General features: G+C 42.5%; 1 protein-coding gene across 1 annotated transcript in view; it reads left to right on the top strand.

Moving 5' to 3' along the window:
- NRP1 (neuropilin 1) overlaps positions 1-27,817 on the top strand; it is a 140,239-nt gene that overhangs the window by 53,024 nt on the left and 59,398 nt on the right. Inside the window, exons 4-6 of the mRNA XM_045007919.1 lie at positions 4,458-4,639; positions 9,655-9,882; positions 18,448-18,603. Of these exons, the coding sequence (XP_044863854.1) occupies positions 4,458-4,639; positions 9,655-9,882; positions 18,448-18,603 (566 nt within the window). The remainder of the gene's footprint in view (positions 1-4,457; positions 4,640-9,654; positions 9,883-18,447; positions 18,604-27,817) is intronic.

Below are 27,817 nucleotides of genomic sequence, written 5' to 3'. Positions count from 1 at the left end.
TCCTGAAGCCATAACTCACACTTTCCAAAAAGAGAAACTCCTTTTTTGAAACTCCTGTATGAATTCTTGGAAGAATTCTATATTCTCTCATCATTCTGATGGGAATTTTTCCCAGACTTTTTTTTACTGAATCATAAAATTAGGACTGTCTAGTAGCAGCATCTTCAGCCACTGACTGAGAGGGGAAGGCGAGTGAGAGGTCTGTGAATTGCTACTGAGCAACAGAGAACCGCATCAAGCCCTTCTAAGCCACAAAGAGCTTTGCTGGCTGCTGTGTGAAATCTTTAAATACAGTGGAAATGGGAGATCCCAGAGAAACGTGGAGAGTCAAAAATAGGATGTTATGGGTATATTTACTGTATCTTGGGCACCTCCAAGCCAATATCCAAATGCTACCCATGTAGGGGAAGCTTTCCTATTTGCACACATGCATTAACACCCTGCTTTTTCACTTAAAGCTTCAGGTAGCATTTAGCTCCATATTTATATTTACATGTCTGTGCTGTTAACCCTACAGGACTATAACATTACAAGAAATATTTGTCACACCATTGGCAGCAGTGAATTCCCAACTGGGAGATCCAAATTTGCAAACTCAGTATTCTGGGCTCTGAGCCAAGACCGTCTGGGTGCACTGCTGAGGTGACACATTCAGTCTCCTAAGAGGGATGCCAACATGCCAGCTGCATCCCTGGCACAGCATTTTCTACTGACAAACTTATGGAGTGGAACTGTTACCAACTCCAGAGGGAGATGCAAGCTGCTTTCTTAGCTTCTTTGGCAACGACGTTTTCAAGTTGTGACTGTACATTCTCCTATTTACAAGGACTGTTGTTTGTGATACACTTTGCTCTCTGTTTGGTGGTATTTTGAAAAAGTGCTAAAATGATAGAAGCACTTCAGTTTCCAAATATAAGCCACTGTAATCCAGCGTAATTTGATTTCCATAAGCAAAATACCATACCCAAATGTACAGCAGCTCATCTATAAAATGTAGCTTCCACTGCAGAAGAATCTAAATCCATTTGTTAGAATAAGACCTGTAGTTACCAAGCAGAAGTCAATATACTTATTGTGTAGGTCCGATCTCTAAATCTTTCCATCTCTAACTTCCCACCTCCCACTCACAGCGAGGTGTCTCTAATGGCCATTATTACTTTTCTAAAGTAAAAGAGAGAAATCTGTCACTTAAAAACCCTCTGATCTTCAGCAGGTCTGGATCATCCCATGCAGCTTGCACATAAATTGCAAAATCCACTAGAATCAGCCATTTAGTATCAAAATTGTGTCACATACAGATGCAGATCAGCCAGACCACAGAGAATGAACATTGTAAATTACCATTCACTTTATCTCATTGTGAACAAAAGTGGAAGAGTGCAGATAAGCTATTGCGATAGAGGAAGACACAAAGAGAAAGAGAGAGGATTTCATTTGAGTATCTTTTGCAGTGCATGTTAGTGGGGGAACTGGTACAGAATGTGTACATAAGAACAGTCATACTGGATCAGACCAAAGGTCCATCCAGCCCAGTATCCTATCTTCTGACAGTGGCCAGTGCCAGGCAGGGGCGGCTCCAGGCCCCAGCACGCCAAGTGCGTGCTTGGGGCGGCATGCCACGGGGGGCGCTTTTCCGGTCGCCGAGAGGGCGGCAGGCGGCTCCGGTGGACCTCCCGCAGGCACATCTGCAGGAGGTCCACCGGAGCCGCCTGCCGCCCTCCCAGTGACCGGCAGAGCATGCCGCCGTGCTTGGGGCGGCGAAATGTCTAGAGCCGCCCCTGGTGCCAGGTGCCCCAGAGGTAATGAACAGAACAGGTAATCATCAAGTGATCCATCCCCTGTTGCTCATTCCAAACTTCTGGCAAACAGAGGCTAGGGACACTATTCCTGCCCATCCTGGCTAATAGTGTAGTGTTATCTCTGACTGCATACAAGAGCCTTAGTAAAACTCGGAAAAATTATATATATATATATATATATATAATAGGTGATCTGCAATGGAAAAATATACTATTTGTGCCCTTTGCTTCTTTATGAATTACAAAAAAGGCAAGAAATGCTTTATATAATTTAAATAAATATTCATGGGTGGGGTTCTTGGTTTTACTTCATAAATTCAGATATGCAGTAGTCTAAACAGGAAGGTTCTATGACCAACTAATGAAATGATGACATCCTGAGTGGCAGGAGAGTAAATATTGAGCATCTGAGAAGAGAAAAGCCTTGTGATCAGCCTGTTTAAAATGCTCTCTCTCTTTTTCTTTTTCGTTAACCCTGTAACTTTCATGTTTATTGAACATTTTGGAGAAAGGATGTCTTTGTTAAAGATTCAACACCCTGAACTGTTCCATTAATGTGTAAGAACTGATCATATGAATTCTCTGACATGTCCAATAAGTTTTCTAGGAAGATTAAAGTTGATATTCATGAAAATATTTCTAAAGGCATAAAACAAAAAGAAAAAAACCCTTCTTTTAAAAACCCCACAACCTTCAGACCTTTTCCTAAATCATAAAGAGATTTAAAAAAAAAAAGGCACAAGCCCAGTTAAAAAAAAGAATAACAGAATCTTTACACGTCATCTTTTACACACGAAACATCTATAAAAGTATCTCAAAAGGAAACATTTCCTCTTTGTATTTCCATCACTTTGAAATGGGACAGTGAAACTTATTGGCTGAGCAACTGCTACTTGAAACATCAGGTGCATCAAAAGAAATGCAGTCATCACAATATTTCACATAGGTTAATGCTTACAGTCCCATCAGTGTCAGCTGTATTTTTTACTTGATATATACCAAAGCTGGCATACAATCTTAACAGATGAGGTAATGTCATTTTTAATTTAAAGAGCCTTAAGCTGGCCACTTTAACTAGTGATATCATCATTGCAGTTGTCTCATGGGATTTCATGTAAACATGTCATGTGCCCTAGATAGTTTGGATCGGGGTTATTAAAAGTGACTTTGGTCATCATGAAGACATTTTTTTCTTTGACTGTAAAATTGTCAGATAAAGTTTATATTACTGCTATTTTTTAGCCATTTCTGGTATATTAATATGTCTCTGGACATTTCAATGCACATAATGGAAGAATAAAAGGGTAAAGCAAATTAACAGCATCATTTTAATGTTGTAAGATATGAAACTTAAACGAAATTGTCTGGCCAGCAGCAATTCAATAAATAAAAATGCAATATGGATGAGACCAAAAAATATACCACCCTAGGCACACAAAAGTTTTCCAATGTCTCAGCCCCTTTATTATTAGAAATAGGCCCAAAACAAAACGTGCGTACAGACCACCACCAAATTTTAGGAAAGATTGAATCTGGTTCTGTAAGTGGCAGCTGTTCCCTGTCTCTACTAGGGGCTGACACAAATCTCCAGAATCAGCCACCAATGAGCCTTTGAAATCCTTGGATCTGGGCCAAGTCCTGCAGCTCAAGGCTGTTCTTGATTATTCTTCGCTTTTTTCTCTCTTATAAGGCTCAGACTTGCCTGGTGCTGAGCCCCCTCAACTCCACTGAAGTCAGCCTTGCAGGGTCAGGTCCCTGAAGGTGACAGATCTAGTTTAGAGGACTGAGAAACTTTGTAGCACCTCTCTTGTCCCCAGGCGAACATTTGCTGTTAATCATTATTGATAGATTTTTATCTCCACCGATAATGTATATAGGAATCAAGCAGACATACAGAGGGTGAGGACCTCGTCCAAAGAGTTCAGTGATCATATACTATATGAATATGAATGTTAAAACAATACATTCACTTAAACCAACTCAATTCAAATTTTTAAACAAGGATATGTTCTAAAAAAACAACTTTTGTCTGAAGGAAATCAAGTGTTATAATTAAAGTGTGGATTGTAAGATTTGCTCAATTTCTGTCCAACTGACATGGAAAATGACAGATTTTCTGCCAGTGGTCTGGAACGTAGTGGAGTTTTCAACTAAATCAAATGTTTAGGGATTCATTTATTATTCTGTGCCCATATATTTAGAGGGTAGTATACAGAAATCCAAGTATTGTTCACAGAGAGCGCCAGCCAAAGAGACATTTTGAATTCATAACAGAACTTCACAGTTTGAAAAGAATGCTATGCATTATGTATTGATAACACCACCATAGACAAAGGAACACAATTTAATAATACAGAATTGTGCTCATGAGATTTCCTTTTTTTTTTTTTTTGTTAATTGGTTACTTAAGCTGACATTGTCTGCAAGCATAATGGACGCCATTCTTCCTAATAGTTCCATGTTGCCAGATGATGTCTACAGACATGATGTAGTCCATTTTAATTATTTCATTTTGCTTACATCTCTCAGCATAATGCAGTTTCCAAGCAGGCTAGCATTTTTCTTGATTATCTATGTTGTATAGCAATGGTTTCTAAATTAATTAAATCCCTTTCTTTCCTGGAAGTTAAAAGTTTTTTTCTTCCATTTATCCATCAGGTATGATTATGTTGAAGTGATTGATGGAGATAATGCAAATGGGCGCGTATGGGGAAAGTACTGTGGAAAAATTGCTCCCGCTCCTCTGGTGTCTTCAGGACCATTTCTCTTTATTAAATTTGTCTCTGATTATGAAACTCATGGAGCAGGATTTTCCATCCGCTATGAAGTTTTCAAAAGAGGTGAGCAAACGATTCATTATTATGTAGCTCATAGACCATGGTGTTTGTTCTGTTTTCATGGAAAAGTTGATGATAGTTCTTGAGGACAAAAGGAAGGCTATGTCTTTTGAAAAAAAAACAATAATTTGGTTGTAGATTAAAGTTTTATTGCTCGTGTCATCCACATGCTTAGGGCAGGTTGTTAGCTGGTGTAAATTGTCATTGCTCCAATGCATGAGCTCCAGCTGAGGATCTACACCTCTGAATGCAATCTGATAGCCTTCAATGGCATGTATTCTACAAAGTTGTTTATTTAGATTTTTTTTTAGTTGTTGATTTTCTTTCTTTGTGTTGACTGTCATCCTATGATGTATAATGTTTCCACCTTATCACACTGTAACCTTTGCAGTCCCTTGCTTATTTGGTTAGTGCTTTGCTCTGCATTCCCAAAAGATATCCATGGGCTCAGAATGGACCTAGCTACACATGGCCAGCAGATGATGGAAGGATCAGAATGGTGTCACTTTCAGTATTTGTTTTTCGGAGGCAAGGGGAAAGAGGCAGTTCACACTGCTTTCAAGCACATCCTGGTGGCTGACTATATAGGAGCTTCAGTAAAGGCTGCCAAGCATGGGCAGCTATATGTGCAGAAGAAAACATCTGGAAGAGAAACTACCCAGGATTAATAGGCTCAGCAAAAGGCCCCCACTCTGATGAGCTGGTTTGCTGAGTCACTGGCTGTTAGATGGTGAGATCATTTTTTGGCATACACCTTAGCTGTAGTTGGATGGAGATCGATAAATCACACATTAAGAAGCCAGTAGGACCCAGACCAAAACTGGATAATAAAGGCATAAATACACAAAGAGTGTTTCTTTATAGGAACCAAGATTGCCTTTGACAACATAAGCATTTGGGGCTAGATTTTCAAAGTTCCCAAAGCTCAAAATTTCAAGTGCTCAATGCCCTTAAGTGAGACCACATTTTTAAAAAGAGCTCCCATTTATGCACCTAAGTCAGGGCCACATTTTTAAATGTGCTTAGCACCCAGGAGCTTCCATTGTGACTCCAATGGCCAGATTTTCAAAAGAATTCAGCACTGAATGCATTGAGCTCTTCTGAAAACCTGGCCACTTATTCTTGTGCCAAAATGGGAGCTGACCTATTCTGAAAATCTGTCCCCTAGATTTTTAGTGCTTGCTCCCTCCCCCCCTTTAAAAAGAGTTAAAATTCAAGTGCAAGAAAAAACAACTGCAAAAATGACCTGTGAAACAAGCTGCTTTTGAAAGTGAACATTTTCAGATGGAGACCTTTTTCATAATAGTCTAGTGACAACACAGTATGCTAACGAGAATATTGTATTTATTTCCCCATGTGATCATTTAAATCTCCCACTGATATGCATTAGCTATGTTAAGGTAACATTACAAATAACATTTTACATACTCAAAAGTCAGGACACTCAAAATTATGGCTCCCAAAGCAACTTTAATTCTGGTTGATGCTACATATACCTAATATTAAGGCACAAAAGTTATCACCATCTACAGAGGTGGAAAGTATTACATACGTGCTTAAGGTATGAGTTACTGTTGCTGTAGGAATACGGATGTTGAATTTCCTGACTTTTGCACATTTAGTATCTCCCAGATAATGTTATATTAATGTATATATTAAATGCATAATTTACATATTGAGTAAGTAAATAAATAAATAAAATGCCAAATAAAGCCAATCAGTATATTCTATTATATAGATACCTACTAACATGACCAACTTGACCTTATAAGTCATAAAACCTGCCATAAGACATTCTTCTCAGCTTCACAGACATGAAAGGAAATGTCAGATAAAAGATCCAGACCCCAACCAATATAGCATATGGCATATGTGGCATATGTGGTGCCAAGCTTCACTGCAATACACATAGGGACAGCCATGAACAATACTTTGCTGTGCGCCTCTGAAGGCATCCCCCAACTCATTAAAGTTATGTTACCCCAGCTCTATAACACAGTTTAGGGCTAATTTTGAATGTGTTGGCTCCGTGATCAGGGACCTGGTACTCAAATCCTAAACTGAGAGACTCACCCTCAGCAGCAGCAGCCACAGAGAAGATCCAGACACACACCCCATGCTTGGAGGTAGAGTCTGAGATTTTATATATGACAGGAGAATGAGCAAGGGAGTGATGTTGGGGAAGGAGGTGTTGCCTGATAGCCAGGATCTCAAACTAAGGCTTGGCCTGTACTAGAAAATTAGGTTGGTTTAACTACGTCAGTCAGGAGTGTGAAAATCCACACCCCTGAGGAGGATAGTTAAGCCAACCTAATTTTCCATGTACACAACACTAGGTAGTGTGTCTCCACTGAAGTGCAACAGCTACAGTTGTGCTGCTGTAGCATGTTAAGTGTAGACAAGCCCTAAGAAGCCAGCTGAGAGCTCTGAAATGAAGCTGTCAGCCAGGAAGGACAGGGGATCATCAAGCTAAAAGACATCCCCTTCCCAGGGCTGGGCAAATGACATGCAAGTGGGTAGCAGAGACCTCTGGTATCCTCTCACAGTTGCTCTCTCTGTCTCTCTCTCTTACACACACACACACACACACTCAATCACAATCACATGCACAACCTCCCCAACTCAGAACTGGCTATTCGTTGGATGCCTCTGACAAAACCCCTCATCCCTTCCCCCTGCACCCTCTCTCCTGTATTCCCCCAGTGTGTCACTTCATGGAGTCCACTACAGTCTCAAAACTGCTTTAACTCCTGTAGTCCCTGCACAGGTTAAATAGAGGATCAGGATCTATGGAGGACATATTGGTGAGGGTTCTCATTTGAATGAACTTTGTGCCTCTTGTAACACGTTGGTTTGAACATGCTCAAAATGAGTCAGGGTACTGCTGAGACACCAGGTGTGAGGGTAAAGGCGTGCCTAACACTCCTGAATCCTGCAGGTTAGGATTTGGCTCCTTATTTTTAATACAACAATAATGACAATGATTTACATTTGATATAGCACCTTTCATTTAGATTCTCGGGGGATCATAAAGCACTTTACAGAACAAAAGCATACACAGAAAATACTGCAGTGTAATGCATCACCTGTGAGCTGAAGAGTAGCAACTATTTAACAGCAACAGTAGCACTACAGAACAGTGTATGATAGGGAGTGAAGATGAACACTCTATCCCATTGAAAGTGGAGGAGGAATTTTAATTATAGATAAAATGTAATTTTCCCAGACTGGAACTGGCCATGCAACTGGGGCTTTAATATAATCATTCTTCCAAAATGTGTCATGACTCCTTTTAAAGACCAGGTGTTCAGGACCTGAAATTTACATCTAATTTTTGTGTCTGATTAAGGACTGAAATAGCTGAGCCAACCCTCCAGATCTACCTATCTCCTAAATGTTGAGTTTACTCTGAGGGCTGCCAAATCAATGTGAAGTAGTATATTTTGCATCATTTTCAAAAGCACCATTTCTTATGCTGTGATGGGTATTCATATACACATGTATGCAACAAGCCAGATTGTTTACAGTAAACAACGTAGGTTAAGGACTAGAAGTTCTCCAGGGTTCCCCTTGCTGAGTTTGCTGACATCATTCTCCCAGGCAGTAGGGCATCCCCATGTGGGTGAAACTGGGAGCTCAGCACCCAAAATCTGCACACTCCTTTGATATTGATATTAGGTGATGTCTGTGATGTGCGACCAGGGTCATCCACATGCATTTGTGTTGGCTGTCTGTTGCCTGTGGTCCTTACCTGGCTCCATGGCAGAACAGCTCCATCTGGCTTCTGCTACCAGACTCCCGAGAAAGCCGCTGTCCCCACCTTCCCCTATCCCAATCTCCATTAAAAGCAGAGGCAGGGAAGCGCCTATGTTCATGTAAACCATGCTCACTCGATGTTGCGCTCTGTCCCCCTCTAGTGATGGCTAGGCCACTTGGAGATTGATGAGCTAAAAGAGAACTGGCTGTTTTAATACCAACAGTTGAGGCTCATGCTCTAAGATCCAGATGTCCCATATTTGGTCTCGATTGCCAACTCATCCAGGGGTATCAGCAGTACATTAATATGGTGAGAAAGTTGTGTAGGCAGTGCCTGAACCCCACTCTCAACACACCTGCAGAGCAGGAATCCTGAGGAAGGGTTTCTGTGGGATATGAGGAATGGAGAACTATGACCAGCCAGCAAGAGACCAGATAAGGATTTTGTCCCCTCCATTCATGAAGGCAGATGCAGTGCTCTGGCCTTTTATATTCATCCCATTGTGTTACTTTGCTCAACCAACAACAATTTTTGGAACACCAAATGAAGCCAAGACTGGTACTTTGGGGAAGGTTAATGTGTCAACATTGATATTAGGTGACTTCTAGCAACACTGCCCATAATCACACAGTTTATCATGCCTTCACTAACAGCAACACTTTACTGGTGCACCTGTGTCAACACCACTCAGAATGAGTCACTCACCCTTGGTACATGTACGAATTACCTTTCACATTTAGTTTGTCAAAGAGGCATAGGTCACATCTGGCAGAGTTACTGAGTCACTGCTCTAGGAATCTGAAACCACTACTCCCTCTACTGAATTCATTCACCCGCTTTTGTAAAACATTCTATTTCACCAATAAAAGGCTGTCAACCTTAAGATTTAAAGATTTAAGCTTGAAGGGGCTATAATTATTTCTCTGGGGCTCTGTTGAGATTTCTGCAGCTTACTCTTTCATTGTTCCCACCTGACTTCGTATTTGTCATAATTTTTTTTTCTAGAGCTGGCACAAGTTTTCATATTGCTCTACACAGATTGAAAATTGGAGATCACACAATAAATGTGAATTACATTTTAATACCTGACTATCAATAATAGGAACAAGCTGGCTGGATGATTAATACAGTGATTAAAATGAGGTGTTTCATTGAAAAGCCACTTTGCTGTTAGAAAGACAAAATGACCTAATTTGTTTTCTAGTTAACCAGCTTGCTTTGTAAGATAGTGCTAAGTTAAATATTTTTCTTTGTCACACAGGACCTGAATGTTCCAGAAACTTTACTTCACCAAGTGGAGTGATAAAATCTCCAGGATTCCCTGAAAAATATCCCAATAGCCTTGAATGCACATACATTGTCTTTGCACCAAAGATGTCAGAGATTATACTGGAATTTGAAAGCTTTGAACTAGAACCTGATTCAAATCCTCCGGGAGGAATGTTCTGTCGGTATGACCGATTGGAAATCTGGGATGGATTCCCTGAGGGTAAGAGAAAAATGAGCTGCAGTATACAGAATCATTACTCCACAGTGAGTTCCAGAAGGCGTATTGTCATATTTTCAAATATTGTATTACAGAGGTCTTCATTTGATTTAAACAAAATGAGTTGAATTAGCAGGGTGGGGAAATACACTTTAATTGCACACAATACAGCACATAACTAGCACAAAGGAGTGTGCATGGTGTTTTACAAACTGTCCTTAATGTCAAAGAATTGGTTTAGGGTCATATTCTGCCCTCAAATACAACATGCAACTCCCATTAATTTCACCAAAGGCAGAACTGGGCCTTTTATAATTTAGACAGGGAAGACGTATTGTGCACCCAAACTTTGAGCACTAATTCAGAGGGTACATGAGTATTGTATGATGATACCCTGCAGTTTGCTGCTGCTGTTGCCTTGCGTTTACTGGAATTTAACATCAGGTTTCCCCTAGGTTGAGCACTTCCCCTTAGGGTGCACACATCAGAACTTGGCAGTCCTTAGGAATCATACAAGCAGTAATGTGCAACCAACTGTTCTTGATGCCTTTTACAGGCTTTTTGTGTGTGCCATAAGCATCTAAAGAGAAGCATCTTTCAGTTGTCCTTTTCCCTCTGTATTTTGTAACTTAAAGCCAAATACACCAGCATGGAACTTGTCTCACTGTATAGTGCAGTAATAAAAGCTATTGTCCTTCTCTGTTGGTGTGATACCCTGCTTTGAAGGATGTTTTCTCTGAGTTTATGAACGGTAGCAAGTAGGTGTTTACAAACCATTAATACTGTACAGTAATAACATTTTCTTTTAATGGAAACATTTAACATTTCAAACCCACTTTAGTAACAAGTTTAAGGATGTGTGTTTCTCCAGACAGATCTATTTTTCACCACAACTGGGTTTACACATTTGGGAAACTGCTTTTTTCATAAAAGCTTTTGTTCCCGGTACAGCAAATGTATCTGTTTTTTAATGTGTGTTTGTGTATTTCCTCTTGTTTTGGGTTTAATAGGTTTATCATGGTTCTCTTAAACACTTTCCAGTAAGTATCAAGGGAAGAGTCAAAAGAGTGGCTGACAGAGTATTCAATATTTAATTCCTCAGTTGGGAAAACAGAATTGTAACAATATTATAACAATGTCTGGAACATTTAATAATAGGCTTATTTGCATATAGCCCAAATCTTTCCAGTCTAAATTCCATTAGAACTTTAATTTAAACTGACATACAAAAAGAAGATCCAATCAACCAACTTATGTGGAATATTTTCAGAAAGAAAACACATTATTATTAGTGTCAAGGGGTTTTCAAAGTGGTAATTTTCTGGTTGAAGAAAATGATTGAGCCAAATTGAAGAACAATTATCAACAAATGTTATCAACCTTCTAATTTACCCATGGTACAAAACTATGTCTGACTTTCTTCTTAAAATGATAAATATGTTTATTTATTTATAAATAATTTAGCTGACCCTATCTTGTAGACCACACTGAAATATCTCCTCACATACATTCTGTTGAGGGCTGTGATAGTTTTAGGAACTTATTTGAAACATCATTCATAGACGGATGACTCTGCAGCCAGCAGAATTTATCCTCCTTTCTATCAGAAAATATGTATAAAGGCTGAAGCTATTTTTGTCATTAAAATTATTATTTATGATTTATTTGTATTGCAGTACATTTTAGAAACCGCAGTAAGATCCCATTGTTCCAGACTGTGTGTTATAATTGTGTGGTAACAAAGCAGTCTCTGCCTCCAAACATCTAGGTAAATGACAAGACTCTGCAGACAGATGAGAACAAACACACAAGGATCGATTTATGTGGTATTTTAAAATAGGCATTACAGTATCTGAAAAAGAAGTTTGGGAAAACACAGTAATTACAATTATATGCACCTAACCCCAGCCCTTCAGCACTGTTTGTTTTGGTTTGTTTTGCATATGATAGGAAAGGGTTTGAAGTGAGTTAAGATACATTTTTAATGGAATTTTATTGGGCAGTTTTGTGGGAAATATTTGTAACTGCAGCCATAGTTACAGGTTTAAGTAGGCAACTGCCTAGGACATCATGCATAAGAGGACATTAGAATAGAACTGGGACAGTTTATGGCACTAGAGCAGGGTGGGAACTGGATTTTCCATTTTGAAGGAAATTCCAGAATTTTTTTTTCCAGGTTGAAAGGGAACAATTTGAAATTTCCCATCAAATGAAATTTCAAATGAAAATTTGTTTTGGGTCAATCAAAATATTTGGATAAAATTCCAGTGCTTCACTACAATATCAGTGTAGTACAGTATAGTATAGAAAAGTATCCCATCGTAAAGAATTGAAATGAAATATTGTTTCAAAATAGAAAATTGAAATGCTCTATTCTAAAAAGACCTAACAGAACATTTTGACCATATCAGAATGCTTCATTCTGATTTTTTTTTCAAAATAAAATGTCATCAAAATTGACATACCTGTGAAACATTTTACTTTTGATCGACTGGTATTTTCCAGTGGAAAAACCTTCCGCTGGAAATTTCTGACCAGCTTTAATGCTCACTCTTGAACAAGCTAGTCTCAAAGTGATCTTTCACAGTCATGGAGTTCAGACCAGCTGTACTTCTATACCCCTCCAACAGCTTGATCCTGGCAGGTGCTGAGCCTTCTGCAGGTGCTGGTCTGACCTTGATCCTGTAAAGCAATTAAGCATGTGCTTATCTTTAAGCATGTGAGTGATTTCACTGACTTCAAAGGGATTTCACTGGGGAAGCTTCTATGTTTACATTTAAGCATGAGTGTAAGTGCTTTGCCGGGAATAAGGCCAGAATGCTCAGCACTCTGCAGGATAGCACTGTTTCTGCAGAACTGTGTGCGGTGGGCATCTTTCGATCTCCTCTCTTTAACACAGCAGCAGCTGGTACAAACTATTCTGGAAAATATCTGGAAACTAAAGTCAACCCTTGCAATGACTGAGCAGACACGGGGCCATCTTTTTGAAGGAGGAAGTGACACGGGGCACTGAGTGGGTTGGTGTGAGCAGGGGAGCAAAAAAGCAATAAGTCATTATGTGATTGTGTGTTGGTGTCTTTGCCTAGGGCACAAATGTACCTAAGCCCAGCCCTGGCTAAGAGCAATCCATTGATGACTTCTAAGAAAAACAATTCCCTCCAAACCATGAAAAGCTGAGGTGATGAATTGCACATATTCATCATGCAGATTTTTTTGAAGCTTTATGGATTGTCTTCCAGAGGCTCAAAAGCAATTTAAAGAAGTTTACATATGTTTTGAGAACCACAGGCTAAGCATTACAGCTCCGGTCAATACTACAAGTGCGTGCCCTAAATTATAGAACTAAAAACACTTGCTATCGTTGTTCACATCAGTGCAAATAAAGGATGCCATTAATCTAGCTGCCTTTTTGTTGTTGTTGTTTGTTGTTATTGTGGTTACTCTCTATACTGGTGATAACCTTTTAAGGAATAGTATGTAACAGCTCATACTTGACTACTGGACCTGCTAGGACAGGTGTTCATTTTTCAAATTCCATTAAGCACCCTAAACACTAAATTATATGTAAATGTTTAGACAATAAAAACCCTACTATCCTGTGAAATACTTTATTTTAGGTTGTCAAGTGATAAAAAAATTAATCGCGATTAATTGTGCAATTAATCACGCTGTTAAACCATAATAGAATACCATTTATTTGAATATTTGTGGATGTTTTCTACATTTTCAAATATATTGATTTCAATTACAACACAGACTACAAAGTGTACAGTGCTCACTTTACATTTATTTTTTATTACAAATATTTGCACTGTAAAAAATAAAAGAAATAGTATTTTTCAATTCAGCTCATACAGGTACTGTAGTGCAATTTCTATCATGACAGCTGAACTTACAAATGTAGAATTATGTATAAAAATAACCTCATTCAAAAATAAAACAATGTAAAACTTTAGATCCTACAAGTGCACTCAGTCCTACTTCTTGTTCAGCCAATCGCTCAGAAAAACAAGTTTGTTTACATTTGCAGTGTATAATGCTGCTCGCTTCTTGTTTACACTGTCACCTGAAAGTGAGAACAGGCATTCGCATGGCACTGATGTAGCTGGCGTTGCAAGATATTTATGTGCCAGATGTGCTAAAGATTCATATGTCCTATCATGCTTCAACCACCATTCCAGAGGACATGCGTCCATGCTGATGACAGATTCTGCTCAATAACAACCCAAAGCAGTGTGGACTGATGCACATTCATTTTCATCATCTGAGTCAGATGCCACCAGCAGAAGGTTGATTTTCTGTTTTGGTGGTTCAGGTTCTGTAGTTTCCACATCAGAGTGTTGCTTTTTTAAAACATCTGAAAGCATGCTCCACACCTCCTCCTGCTCAGATTTTGGACAGCACTTTAGATTCTTAAACCTTGGGTTGAGTGCTGTCACTATCTTTAGAAATCTCACATTGGTACCTTTTTGCATTTTGTCAAATTTGCAGTGAAAGTGTTCTTAAAATGAACAGTGTGTGCTGGGTCATCATCTGAGAATGCTATAACATGAAATATATGGTAGAATTCAGGTAAAACAGACCAGGAGACATACAATTCTCCCCCAAAGAGTTCAGTCACAAATTTAATTAATAATTTTTTTTACCGAGCATACTCAACATGGAAGCATGTCTTCTGGAATGGTGGCCAAAGCATGAAGGGGCATACAAATGTTTAGCATATGTGCCATGTAAGTACCTTGCAATGCTGGCTATAAAAGTGCCATGCGAATGCCTGTTCTCACTTTCACGTGACGTAAATAAGAAGCAGGCAGTAAACAAACTTGTTTGTCTTAGCTAACGGCTGAACAAGAAGTAGAACTGAGTTGACTTGTAGCTCTCAAGTTTTAAATTATTTTGTTTTTGAGTGCAGTTATGTAAGAAAAAAAATCTGTAATACAAAAATCTGTATTTGTAAGATGCATTTTCACAATGAAGAGATTGCACTACAGTACTTGTCTGAGGTGAATTGAAAAATACTATTTTTACAGTGCAAATATTTGTAATAAAAATAATATAAAGTGAGCACTGTTCACTTTGTATTCTGTGTTGTAACTGAAATCAATATATTTGAAAATGTAGAAAAACATCCAAAATATTTAATTAACTACAATTAATTTTTGTAATCACAATTAGTTTTTTGAGTTAATCGTGAATTAACTGTGATTAATCGACAGCCCTACTTTATATGGCATACAGTATACTTTAAAAAGCAGATTTTAATGTTCATTAAGATGGCTAATTAATTTACACTTTAAATTAGTATTTTAAGATGGATAGCACTGGCACTTTTTTGCAATGGATTTAAACACAATATGAATTTGGCCCCTTAGGCCAATGTGAAAGGCAACCATGAAAGGAACCATGTGAAAGGCAATACAACATTGAGATGAGTCTGATGGCCTCAAGGGAAAATAGTTCAGCTCAATATCTCTTCTGTGGTTTCATCTTTACAGAGGGAAAAAGGAAGCACAACTAGGAATAGACTTTCTAGTGAGAGTGTTAAATCATTAGGCATGAACTGTGAATGCTCAACCCCTGACATGTACATACTCAGAACATCTAGCTTTAAACTGGAATGGGCAGAACTAGTGTCTGCATTTTAGGATGGTTCTGCCCCTTCAACCCTGTAGCCTAAATATAATGAATTCCTTTCCCATGCAGATTAGCTGAGAAAGGAGGCAGGAATCTCAGGGACAGATAGAGCACCAGCAACCAAGTGGATAAATCCAGGGAGGGCTCGCACAGATGCCTCTGCTCTGTTGGCAATGTCAGATGGTCTCTGATGAGTCTACATCAATTCCAAGGGTGTATTTACACTTCAGACTGGGGATGTGATTCCCATCTTGAGAAGACATATTCACACTAGCTGTGATTGAGCTAGGGATCTAAAAATTAGATTGTAGCTATGGCAGTGTGACAGGAGGGACTAGCCACCCTGAGTACATGCCTCTGGTCTGGGACGGGTACATACTTGGGGCAGCCTAGCCCCTTCCAATGCTCATGCTGGCATAGCTACTCTATTTTTAGTGCCCTAGCCTGATCTGAGTATGTGTCTTTGAGCTGGGAATAACACCACCAGCTCAAAGTGTAAACATACCCCAAGTGACACACATATGGATGAGATCCTCATGTGGCATGCTAACAGAATTACACAAATCCTTATTGCTGGAGGCTACCAACAGATTTCTAGGCCTGGTCTCCAGCAGTCTATCGTTCTAGCATCAGCAGTCCAGAATTCAGATGTATTCTTCTGTCTGGATTTTAGGAAAGCATTCTCTGTGTTGGAATGTATGTATTCCTTTGCCACATACATCATAAGTGAGAATTTGCTCACTCTCTCCTGAATGGGAAGGATTAGCAGGACACTACAAGAAAGAGAGACACATTCCATCTAAATAAGCAATGATATTGTCTCTTTGGATTATTGTTCAAGCTGTTTTCTCCACAGTACATTATTTGGTGTGGTGACTCTTTATACATTATTAAGTAATTTATTCTCATTCAGAAGTCTGCAAGACTTAAATGGGAAAAAAGCCCTCAAAGTATGGTAGGTATTTATATAGAAGAATAAGAAGCTCTATTTAATCTAGTTCTGCTAGGATCAATATTGTATTAGTTCAGTAAGTTAAGGCTTACATGTTGTGTAAGAAAATTCAATACTTCTTTGTATCATGTTTTGCAAAGCTTTTGGCTCCTGAATCTACATAGCCTAGCAAAGAGAATAGCGCTGTGATATCTAGAGGCAATAATCAGAAGAATGAAATGCAGAATTACCAAGTATGTTTTAAAAATTATAAGCCAGTGAGTCATGGTGAATCTTAAACTATGAGTCTGCTTTAAACAAAGTTCTCTTCTGTTTGCCATTTCAAAGGGTCCTTCCCTGCAGGAAATGGGGGAGGGGGACTCTGAGTACCATAACATGGAGGCCACATCTCTCCTGTTCTCTTGTAGTCTTCAGCAAAGTCAGTGGCTACAATGATCAAAGGCCATAGTGGGAAGGAGCAGGGTCACAGCTGTTTTCCCATCCTAGGAAAAAAAGACAATGAAGGGTCAAGCTGTATTCAGACTGACAATTTTTTTTTTAACGAGTAGTACTGCTAGTGCTCCAGAAGAACAGCTTTCTCATTTCAAATAATAAGATCATAAGTGGTTTCATGGTTTCCAGGGCAGGAAAGAATCCAATTTATGTCCTCTGCAGCATGTTCCATTACATCCATACATCCAGAGCAGCCATGGTGAAAAAAGGGTCTGAGTTGGCTGGTGACTATTATTTTAAATGTGATGGCATTGCCAAGGCAACTGGAAGCTGATTCTATAAGAGACTGTGGCCAGAAGATAGAGGCAGTACTGGCGTAGTAGAGAAGTGTGGCTGGCAGTGGAGGTTATTCCAAGTGGAAACTGTTTTATTTGCTGGCAAAACCCAGTAAATTTCTAGAGAAATTATGTTAGCTGATGTTTTTCCTTGCATATTTAATAATTAAGCTTTGTAAACATTTTACGTTTTAAACTGAAAACTAACCAGACTTCCAACGATGATGATGTGGCAGTGTGGTCATTTAGCTCTGGAAGGCTGAAGGTGTGGGTTTTGTGGCCTGCCAATATTATAGCGAAGTTTTTGCATAGAATCTAGTACTACATTCAATGTTTGTTAGCAGAGATTTATCACTGTTCAGCAGTTTATGGCTCTATCCAAGAGGGATGCACAAGCACAGGAAGGCCTTATATATTGGTTGTGCAGTAGCCAGGTTAGTCAAAGGGGGAAATCATCACACTGCACAAGCCAAGCAGAAAAATATCAGGATTTGTTTTTTAACTTTCAAACTGTAATGAATATTTCTAAGGAATTCAAAAGCAAGAGGTGGGGGAAATGTTCATACTTCATTTTATTTTTTTTTCCTTGCCAGTGTCTGAGTGAAAGGGGAGAAAAGAGCTGCTAGAAGCTGTTAAACGCTCATAGGAGGGAACAAGGGTCTCTCATTGATCATTATGTAATTGCAAGAGAAAAAAACATTTTTCTAAATTTGCTGAAAAACTAATGACAGGTTGCCTGCAAAACTGGGGCAGTAAGTGCCTGATTCTGCAAGGTGCTGGGTAGACTCAGTCCCCTTTACTTTAGGAGAAATTCACATTGTTCAGCACCTTGTAGGCTGGGTGTGCAGATTAGGCCACTCAGAGCCCCTTATTATCAATAGGTTCTTTAATCACATGTCAGAAAATACTTCTGCTTCTTTGTGCATGTAATTTTGTACCATCATTGCCCATGACGGACAACTTTAAAAACTGTACCTTTTGAAAATCTAGCCCTATATTTAGCTTTATTTGTTATCTGGAACATTGTATGAGTTAGATTATTATGGCAGGATGAGCAATTTACCATTCATTACTAAGCTATTGAGGAGACAGTAATTTTAAACTGTTGCAGGGACTCCCTATTTCCTGCTGAGGGATCTCTTTGGTGGGCTATTGTATTGACACTTATTGTTGTAGGAGAAAGGTAGTGAACTATTATGCTTTGTTTCTTTTCAGTTGGCCCCCACATAGGGCGTTATTGTGGACAGAACACACCAGGCCGAGTGCGCTCTTCAACTGGAATCCTTTCAATGGTTTTTTATACTGACAGTGCAATAGCAAAAGAGGGATTCTCTGCAAACTACAGCATCTTACAGAACAATGTCTCAGAAGGTCAGTGTTTATCTATCCTGCAGGGCCTTGTGGTAAATATTCTGTTATGTCTTCTTGCACACTGGATGGCCTATGAAACATTAAAGAAGCCTTAAATAATAAGGGTGTTGGGATTTTTTGTTTTGTTTTTAAGCAGGTAACCTTTGAATATCAATGTGAGGAAAAAACACTTCCTCGTGGTTTTATTTTTTAATAAAGTTGGGAAGGTAGAAGAATTGTTATAAATAACTAAGCTGGCAGAGTAAACCTGGGACCGATGAGCTGTGGAAGCATTGCACTGAAACAATGAACTATGAACAAGGCTTGCAACCTTCAAAAACTCATATTCTTCTTTTGTTACAAGAAGGAGTGGGCTTTGATAATCAAGTTCCTAGATGAAAAGGACTGATTTACCATACATAGCCTTCCTCAAACCATATCATAAGAAATCTTTGGCATTATTCTGAAATCTGTCACAGATTTCTCTCCCAAATGTCAATCGTAAATGTCTTCAATGCTGACCCTCACAACATGGCCTGAAATGTTTAATGGAGGCCTCACATTACACCACAGCATTGTAGGGTTCCTTGTTTGCTTTGAACTTAAAACAAAGGGACCTCTTAGGTTTCAGGCCTTTTTTAATCAAACCGTATCCTCTTTGTCTCAGCTAATGAGGTCCAAACATTCACCCAGAATGAATGTAACACTCCCTCAAAGAAGAATCAAGAGTTACCTTGCATAGGGTGAAATTCTCTCCCTTCTCAATGTGAAATCTAAGTAAATGGACCAGAAGCCAACCCAACCTGCAGAGAGGATATAAAGCACTCTACTCCATCCCTTAGCCTGGAGCTGTGGCTTCTATCCCTGTACACTCTGAATGTGGGATATTCTGGCCACTTGGTGCATGTTGTTTTAGCCATTGTCTACATTGGTGGTGGTAGGGGGGGGTCGACCTAAGATATGCTGAAGTTGGCGTATCATAGGTCAACTTACCTGGCCATGAGGATGGCAGCGAGTCGACTGCTGCCGCTCCCCCATCGACTCCGCTTCCGCCTCTCGTGAGCTGGAGTTCCGGAGTCGATGGGGAGCGCGTTCGGGGATCGATTTATCTGCATCTAGACGAGACACGATAAATCAATCCCCGATAGATCGATCTCTACACGCTGATCCAGCGGGTAGTGAAGACCTGCCCTTAGATTCATTGGCCTCTTACTCAGGTGCAGGGGCTGTAGTATATCCCTGTGCCCCTGCTCCACAGCCACCTTCCTTCTGTCTATACAACCATTGTGTTGGAACCTTCTACTATCATGGGTTAATTTTACCCTTAAAATACAGTGCAGTCAAAATGTTAGGACTTGTCTACACTTAAAATGCTGTAGCAGCACAGCTACACTACCTGAGTGCTTCAGTGAAGACATCAGCTACACCGACAGGCGGTCTTCTCCTGTCAACGTAAGTACTCCACTCTACGAGAGGCAGTACTTAGGTCGATGGTCTACACTATGAGTTTATGTCAAATTTAGCAGCGTTAAATCGAATTAACCCTGCACCCGTCCACACAATGAAGCCATTTACTTCAACATAAAGGGCTCTTAAAATCAATTTCTGTATTCCTCCCCGATGAGGGGAGTAGTGCCAAAATCGACATTGCCATTTTGAATTAGGGTTAGTGTGGCCGCAATTCGACGGTATTGGCCTCCGGGAGCTATCCCACAGTGCACCATTGTGACCGCTCCGGACAGTAATCTGAACTCGGATGCACTAGCCAGGTAGACAGGAAAAGTCCCGCAAACTTTTGAATTTCTTTTCCTGTTTGCCCAGCATGAAGTGCACAGGTGACCATATAGAGCTCATCAGCACAGGTAACCATGCAGTCTGAGAATTGAAAAAGAGCACCAGCATGGACCGTACGGGAGGTACTGAATCTGATCGCTATATGGGGAGAGGATTCCGTGCTAGCAGAACTACGTTCCAAAAGACGAAATGCCAAAACATTTGAAAAAATCTCCAAGGGCATGATGGAGAGAGGCCACAATAGGGACTCACTACAGTGCCGCGTGAAAGTTAAGGAGCTCAGACAAGCCTACCAGAAAACCAAAGAAGCAAATGGAAGGTCCGGGTCAGAGCCACAAACATGCCGCTTCTATGCTGAGCAGCATGCAATTCTAGAGGGGGCCGCCACCACTATCCCACCTCTGACCGTGGATTCCAAGGAGGGGGTAATCTCAGCCATGCCTGAGGATTCTGTGGACGGGGAAGATGAGGAGAAGGAGGATGAGGACAAGCTTGCAGAGAGCGCACAGCACTCCGTTCTCCCCAACAGCCAGGATCTTTTTCTCAGCCTGAATGAAGTACCCTCCCAACCCTTCCAAGGCAGTATCCCAGACCATGAAGCCATGGAAGGGACCTCTGGTGAGTGTACCTTTGTAAATATAAAACATGGTTTAAAAGCAAGCATTTTTTTAATGATTAATTTGCCCTGAGGATTTGGGATGCATTCTCGGCCAGTACAGCTACTTGGAAAAGTCTGTTAACGTGTCTGGGGATGGAGCAGAAATCCTCCAGGGACATCTCCATGAAGCTCTCCTGGAGGTACTCCAAAAGCCTTTGCAGAAGGTTTCTGGGCAGCGCAGCTTTATTCCGTCCTCCATGATAGGACACTTGACCACGCCATGCTAGTAGCAAGTAATCTGGTATCATTGCATGACAAAGCCTGGCAACATATGGTCCCGGTGTTTGCTGGAATTCAAGCAACATCCGTTCTTTATCTCGCTGTGTTATCCTCAGGAGAGTGATATCATTCATGGTAACCTGGTTGAAATACGGGAATTTAATTAAGGGGACAGAGGTGGCCATTCCTACTGGGATGTTTGTCTGTGGCTGAAAGGAAATCCTTCCCTGCAGTTAGCCAAGCTGGGGTGGGGGGCGGAGATGAGGGGGGGCATTGGCGCTGAGCTTTTCGTGTTTGGCTAGCAGGGATCTTCCCTGATACCAGCCACGCATTGCGGGGGAGGGGTAAAGCGATCATCCCAGAGAATTGGACGGGGCGGGGTTAGTTTGGTTTCTGCAGGGATCTTCCCTGATATCAGCCACGCGGTGGGGGGAGGGATAAAGCAATCCCAGAAAATTGGATGGTGGGGAGGTTAGTTTGGTTTCTGCTGCTGCATGTTAACAGGAAAACCGCAGCACTCAACGGGCTTTGCTTGGTATGTGGGAAAGGAGGGAGCTGCTTTTATGAAGGCTGCAGAAGCCGAAAGACAATGGCTTACCATGGCCACATGCAAGCTGAATTCTGTTGCCCGGACCTGTGTCTGTGATCTCTAACACCAAAGCCGCAGGCACTCAATATTAAGATGCAAAATGCAACCTTGTAGTGAAATCATATGTGCTATGTAATGTGAATAGTGTTGTTCACCGTGAAAGAGTATAAGCATTGTTCTGTAAAAATGTATCTTTTTAAATAGTTCTCTCCCTTTTTTCCCTCCCTCCCGCAGCTGCAAATTTTTCAAGCCTCCCTCCTCCGTCCCGAAGGCTCTCTCAGATAAAGCAGCGAAAAAACCAGACGCAAGACGAAATGTTCTCTGAAATCATGGAATCGATCCACAATGAAACAGCTCATCTGAATGAGTGGAAGGACACGGTATCAAAGTACAGGAAAGATGCCAGTGAAAGTGAAGACAGGAGGGACCAACGTGAGGACATGAGGGACCAACGTGAGGAGAGGAGAGATGCTCAAGATGAGAGGTGGCAACAGGAAGATCAGAGGAGGCAGGATGCAATGCCTAGGGCTGCTGCGTGAGAAAACGGACATGGCCTGGTGTCTGGTGGAGCTTCAGGAACAGCAGCAGGATCACAGAGTGCCGCTACAGCCGCTGTATAACCGCCCCCCTCCCCAAGTTCCATAGCCTCCTCACCCAGACATGTAAGAATGCGGTGGGGGAGGCTCCATGCACCCACCCACTCCACACCAGTGGACAGCCTAAGCAAAAGGCTGTCATTATTTTGAAAAATTTTAGTGGCCTTTTCCTTCCCTCCTATCCTCCTCCCAAACCCCACCCAGGCTACCTTGTCAGTTCTCTCCCTATTTTTATAATCAATTAATAAAGAATGCTATCATTTAAAAATCATGTAACTTTATTTCCTTAGAAAGCAAGCTATGATCGAAGGGGGAGGGTGGGTTGCTTACAGAGAATAAGTCAATCAAGGGTCAGGTTTTCATCAAGGAGAAACAAACAGAACTTTCACACCGTAGCCTGGCCAGTCATGAAACTGGTTTTCAAAGCTTCTCTGATGCACAGCGCTTCCTGGTATGCTCTTCTAATCGCCCTAGTGTCTGGCTGTGTGCAATCAGTGGCCAAGCGATTTGCCTCAGCCTCCCACCCCGCCATAAAGGTCTCCCCCTTACTCTCACAGAGATTGTGGAGCAGACAGCAAGCAGTAATAACAATGGGAATATTGGTTTGGCTGAGGTCTGAGCGAGTCAGTAATATGCACCAGCAACCCTTTAAATGTCCAAATGCACATTCTACCACCATTCTGCACTTGCTCAGCCTGTAGTTGAACAGCTCCTGACTACTGTCCAGGCTGCCTGTGTATGGCTTCATGAGCCGTGGCATTAAGGGGTAGGCTGAGTCCCCAAGGATAACTATAGGCATTTCAACATCCCCAACTGTTATTTTCTTGTCTGGGAAGTAAATCCCTTGCTGCAGCCCTTTAAACAGAGTAGTGTTCCTGAAGACGCGAGCGTCATGAACCCTTCCTGGCCATCCCACATTAATGTTGGTGAAACGTCCCTTGTGATCCACCAGTGCTTGCAGCACCATTGAAAAGTACCCCTTGCGGTTTATGTACTGGCTGCCCTGGTGCTCCAGTGCCAAGATAGGGATATGGGTTCCATCTATTGCCCCACCACAGTTAGGGAATCCCATTGCAGCAAAGCCATCCACTATGACCTGCACATTTCCCACAGTCACTACCTTTGGTAGTAGCAGCTCAGTGATTGCTTTGGCTACTTGCATCACAGCAGCCCCCACAGTAGATTTACCCACTCCAAATTGATTCCCAACTGACCGGTAGCTGTCTGATGTTGCAAGCTTCCACAGGGCTATTGCCACTCGCTCAACTATGAGGGCTGCTCTCATCTTGGTATTCTGGCACTTCAGGGCAGGGGAAAGCAAGTCACAAAGTTCCATGAAAGTGCCCTTACGCATGTGAAAGTTTCGCAGCCACTGGGAATCATCCCAGACCTGCAACACTATGCGGTCCCACCAGTCTGTGCTTGTTTCCCGGGCCCAGAATCAGTGTTCCATGGCTAGAACCTGCCCCATTAACAGCAGGATCTCCAACGCGCCGGGGCCTGCAGTTTGAGAGAATTCTGTGTCCATGTCCTCATCACTCTCGTCGCCGCACTGCTGTAGCTGCCTCCTCCTCGCCTAGTTTTTCAGGTCCTGGTTCAGCATAGACTGCACGACAATGCGCGAGGTGTTTACAATGTTCATGATTACTGTCTTGAGCTGAGCAAGCTCCATGCTTGCCATGGTATGGCATCTGCACAGTTCACCCAGGAAAAAAGGCGCGAAATGGTTGTCTGCCGTTGCTTTCACGGATGGAGGGGTGAGGCTGTACCCAGAACCACCAGCGACAATGTTTTTTGCCCCATCAGGCACTGGGATCTCAACCCAGAATTCCAATGGGCGGGGGAGACTGCAGGAACTATGGGATAGCTACCCACAGTGCAACGCTCTGGAAGTCGACGCTAGCCTCAGTACATGGACACACACTGCAGAATGAATATGCTTAGTGTGGCTGCATGCACTCGACTTTATACAATCGGTTGCCAAAAATCGAATTCTGTAAATTCGGAGTAATCCCGTAGTGTAGACATACCCGTTGACTCTGGGGGTTAGTTTAACTGCATTGCTCAGGGATGTGGACTTTTCATACCCCTGAGCAATGTAGTTAAACCAACCTAACTGCCTAGCATGGACCAGGCCTGAGAGAGAGAGAGAGAGTGTGTGTGTGTGTGTGTGTGTGTGTACACATTTATTCACAGTGAAACAGTAAAAATAGGTTTCAGTAACCACAGAAACAGATTTCTTGTTTAATCCATGCTAATAGGGTGTGTCTTTGTTCACTTTAGTGGTTAAACCACATACAGAGTCTGTTACTGGCTCCAAGCTAAGGCAACCGCTCCTTTACCCCAAGTGATCATTACTGCTTTCAGCTGAGATTTCAGGGGCTCCCACAAAGTACTGTGGTCAGGGTTGGGTTAATCTTTTGTGGGCTTGGTGCCAAACATATCTGTGGGCCCCCATGGGGGCAATGGAGTATGGTGCCAGGGAAGGGGGTCCCTGGAGCGAGGGGCTGGCCAGGGACAATGGGGCACAGTGCGGCAGGGATGGCCCCGCTCCACCCATCCCAGTGCATGGGCACTGTTTACAAATGAGCAGCAGCTGCCAGATGCACGTTGGCCTGCCCCGTCCCCTCGGGGTGGACCCATGCCGTGCGCCACCCCCCCCCCCGGCCCAACACCCCCCTGCCCAGAGACCCCCACAGACTCCTGTGCCCCCCTGCTGAAATCCCCCACAGACCCATATGCCCAGTGCCCCCCAGAGCTGCTATGCCCAGTGCCCCCCAGCCCAGAGACTCCCCCACACACTCCTCACCACAACTGCATAGTGCCCCACACAGACCCCACCCTGCCCAGCACCCTCCAACGCATACACACCCCTATACCCAGAGCACCCTGATGCCCCTCTGCCCAGTGATCTCCCCACAGCCCCCCCACCACAACTGCACTGCATCCAGCACAAACCCCACACTGTCCAGTGCCCCAACATACACAGACTTCCCCCACGGCTCTATGACCAGCACTCCCACACCAGCCCCCACACTGCCCAGGGCCCCAGAACACACATATCTCCCCACTCTCCCAGAAACCTGTGCCCTGCCCCCCCAGATGCACTCACCAGCCCCACTGGGAGGTGACCATGACTGCTGGGCTGAGCCAGCAGCACGGCTCGGGTTGGTCCCGGGGCAGGGATTGCTCCAGCCCCTTGGGAGCAATGCAGTCAGCCAGGCTGGAGCAGGAGCAGAGCCAGTCCAGGCTGGGCTCCCTCCGAACCCACTTGTCTGGTAGACCCCAGCCATGTCCCCTCACCCCCGTGCTGCTCTCCCCCACCCCATTGGCTGAGACTTGCTCAGTCTCTGCACCAGTCCCAGGCATCTCAGCCCTGGGGAGGTAGGGAGGATCCCACACCTGGTGGACAGCAGAGACCACTGGGGAGTGGGGCAACCCCCCTCCCCCAGATGCAACCCCCAAGAGCCTGCCAGGCCGGCCACACCCACCGGCCCCGCAGCCAGGAGTCCCACCCAGCCTGCATAGCAGAGCCTGGCTGCTGGGTGGCGTGCATGGTAGGGAACCACTCACACAGCCAGGCCTGGGTGCTGGACTGCCCTGAGCAAGGGGCCAGATCCAGCTGAATGGATGGGTTAGACGGGTCTGTAATGGGCTCCCCTCAAAGTGTGGGGCCAGCACACTGGCACCATAGTAAACCTGGTACTGACTTTGGTGGCTCAGGATTTGGGGAGAATGTGGTAAATCATGGGTAGGGTGACGAGGTGTCCGGTTTTTGACCGGAACACCTGGCTGAAAAGGGACCCTGGCGGCTTCAGTCAGCACTGCCAACCAGGCCATTAAAAGTCTGGTCAGCGATGCTGCGGTGCTAAGGCAGGCTAGTCCTACCTGTCCTGGCTGGCACCGCACTATGCCCCGGAAGTGGCCAGCAGTTCCAGCTCCTAGGCGGAGGGACCCTGGAGCTCCATGTGCTGCCCCCACCCCGAGCACCAGCTGTGCACTCCCATTGGCCGGGGAGGCGGGGGCAGTGCCTGCGGGCAAGAGTGGAGCGTGGAGTGAGTGAGTGTAGTGAGTAGGGGGATGTAGTGGAATCTAGTGAGTGGGGGCGGGGCCTCGGGGAAGGGGTGGGGCTAGGGCATTTGGTTTTGTACGACTAGAAAGTTGGCAACCCTAATCATGGGAGATGTAGTCTGGCCAGGGAGCTCAACCCATAGAGGAAAATTTGGGCACGAGGTACCCACACTACAATTTCCAGGAGGCACCATGACAGCATTTCCCAAATGAATTTTTTGGTTTTCAGCCAAAGGCTTTTACATGAAAATTTTCAGGGTTTTTTTTTTTTACTGAAAAGTCAAAATTTTGCACAGGAAAAATACACATTTGCAAACTGTGCTAGCTGTCGCAATTCAATTAAAAACATTTTCATTCATCCATCCATTAAAATTCCTCCCCTTCAGTGTTACTCTTTTGTGTACAAACATGTTATTCTAGCCCTGAGTTAATTAATAGCTCTTATTACCACACTCCAGTTTGCTGTCTCACAGTACAAAACTGTTGATTTTTTTAAAGTTATAGGTGACATCCTGGTTTTCCTGTGGGCCATTTATCATGATGGCAACACAAGGAAACCTCTCCCCAGTATAAGATTAAAGATTCCAGTTACATAACAAAAAATTAAATATATTTAACAGCATTACAGGAAATAAAAGAAAAATCATATCCAGTCATATTTCCGCTGCACTGGGGTTTTAGATATTTTACCGCATGTATCTAGTCTAAATTTAGAGCTTGTGAAAGGCACTGGCCTATCTGACTTCCAGTTTAGAGAGGATGGGTCTGAAATGCACTGGATTACAGATTTGGAAACTAAAGTCCATTCTCTCCCCTTCCCCTCCCCTTCCACCCCCCCTTCCTCCAGCAGATATAGCATAGGCAGTAATGCAAGCATCCCCACACCACCATGTAAATATGCCTCAACCCTGAGAGGAGTAATCTTCTCTATGGGTCAGAGGATAATTTAGTCCCCATGGCCCATTCAGCCTTTGGCCAGTCTGTAAAGACTACTAACTAGGCAGCCAATTATTGCTAAATTGCCATGGTAATGTTTGTGTCTATGGAGATTGGATGGGGACCATCAATTCATGTAACATACAACTAGTTATCAAAGGAATGGTAACTCCTTTTAGTCATTAAAAACCTGGGCTGGATTCAAACCTGATTTGTTTTCCTCAATATCCGGGGTGTGGGAAGAATTGATGGACTTTGTAATAATAAATTGTAAAGTATTTTTATATTTGATTCTAATACATTACAAAGAATCATATATTACAAATTTTGATGTGTCTTCTGACTTGTTTGCTCCAGTTCTGTGTGTAATTA

Source organism: Mauremys mutica, chromosome 2 (assembly GCF_020497125.1).
Source record: "Mauremys mutica isolate MM-2020 ecotype Southern chromosome 2, ASM2049712v1, whole genome shotgun sequence".
In the NCBI taxonomy this organism is placed as follows: Eukaryota; Metazoa; Chordata; order Testudines; family Geoemydidae; genus Mauremys; species Mauremys mutica.
This window is presented reverse-complemented; position numbering and strand designations above follow the sequence as displayed.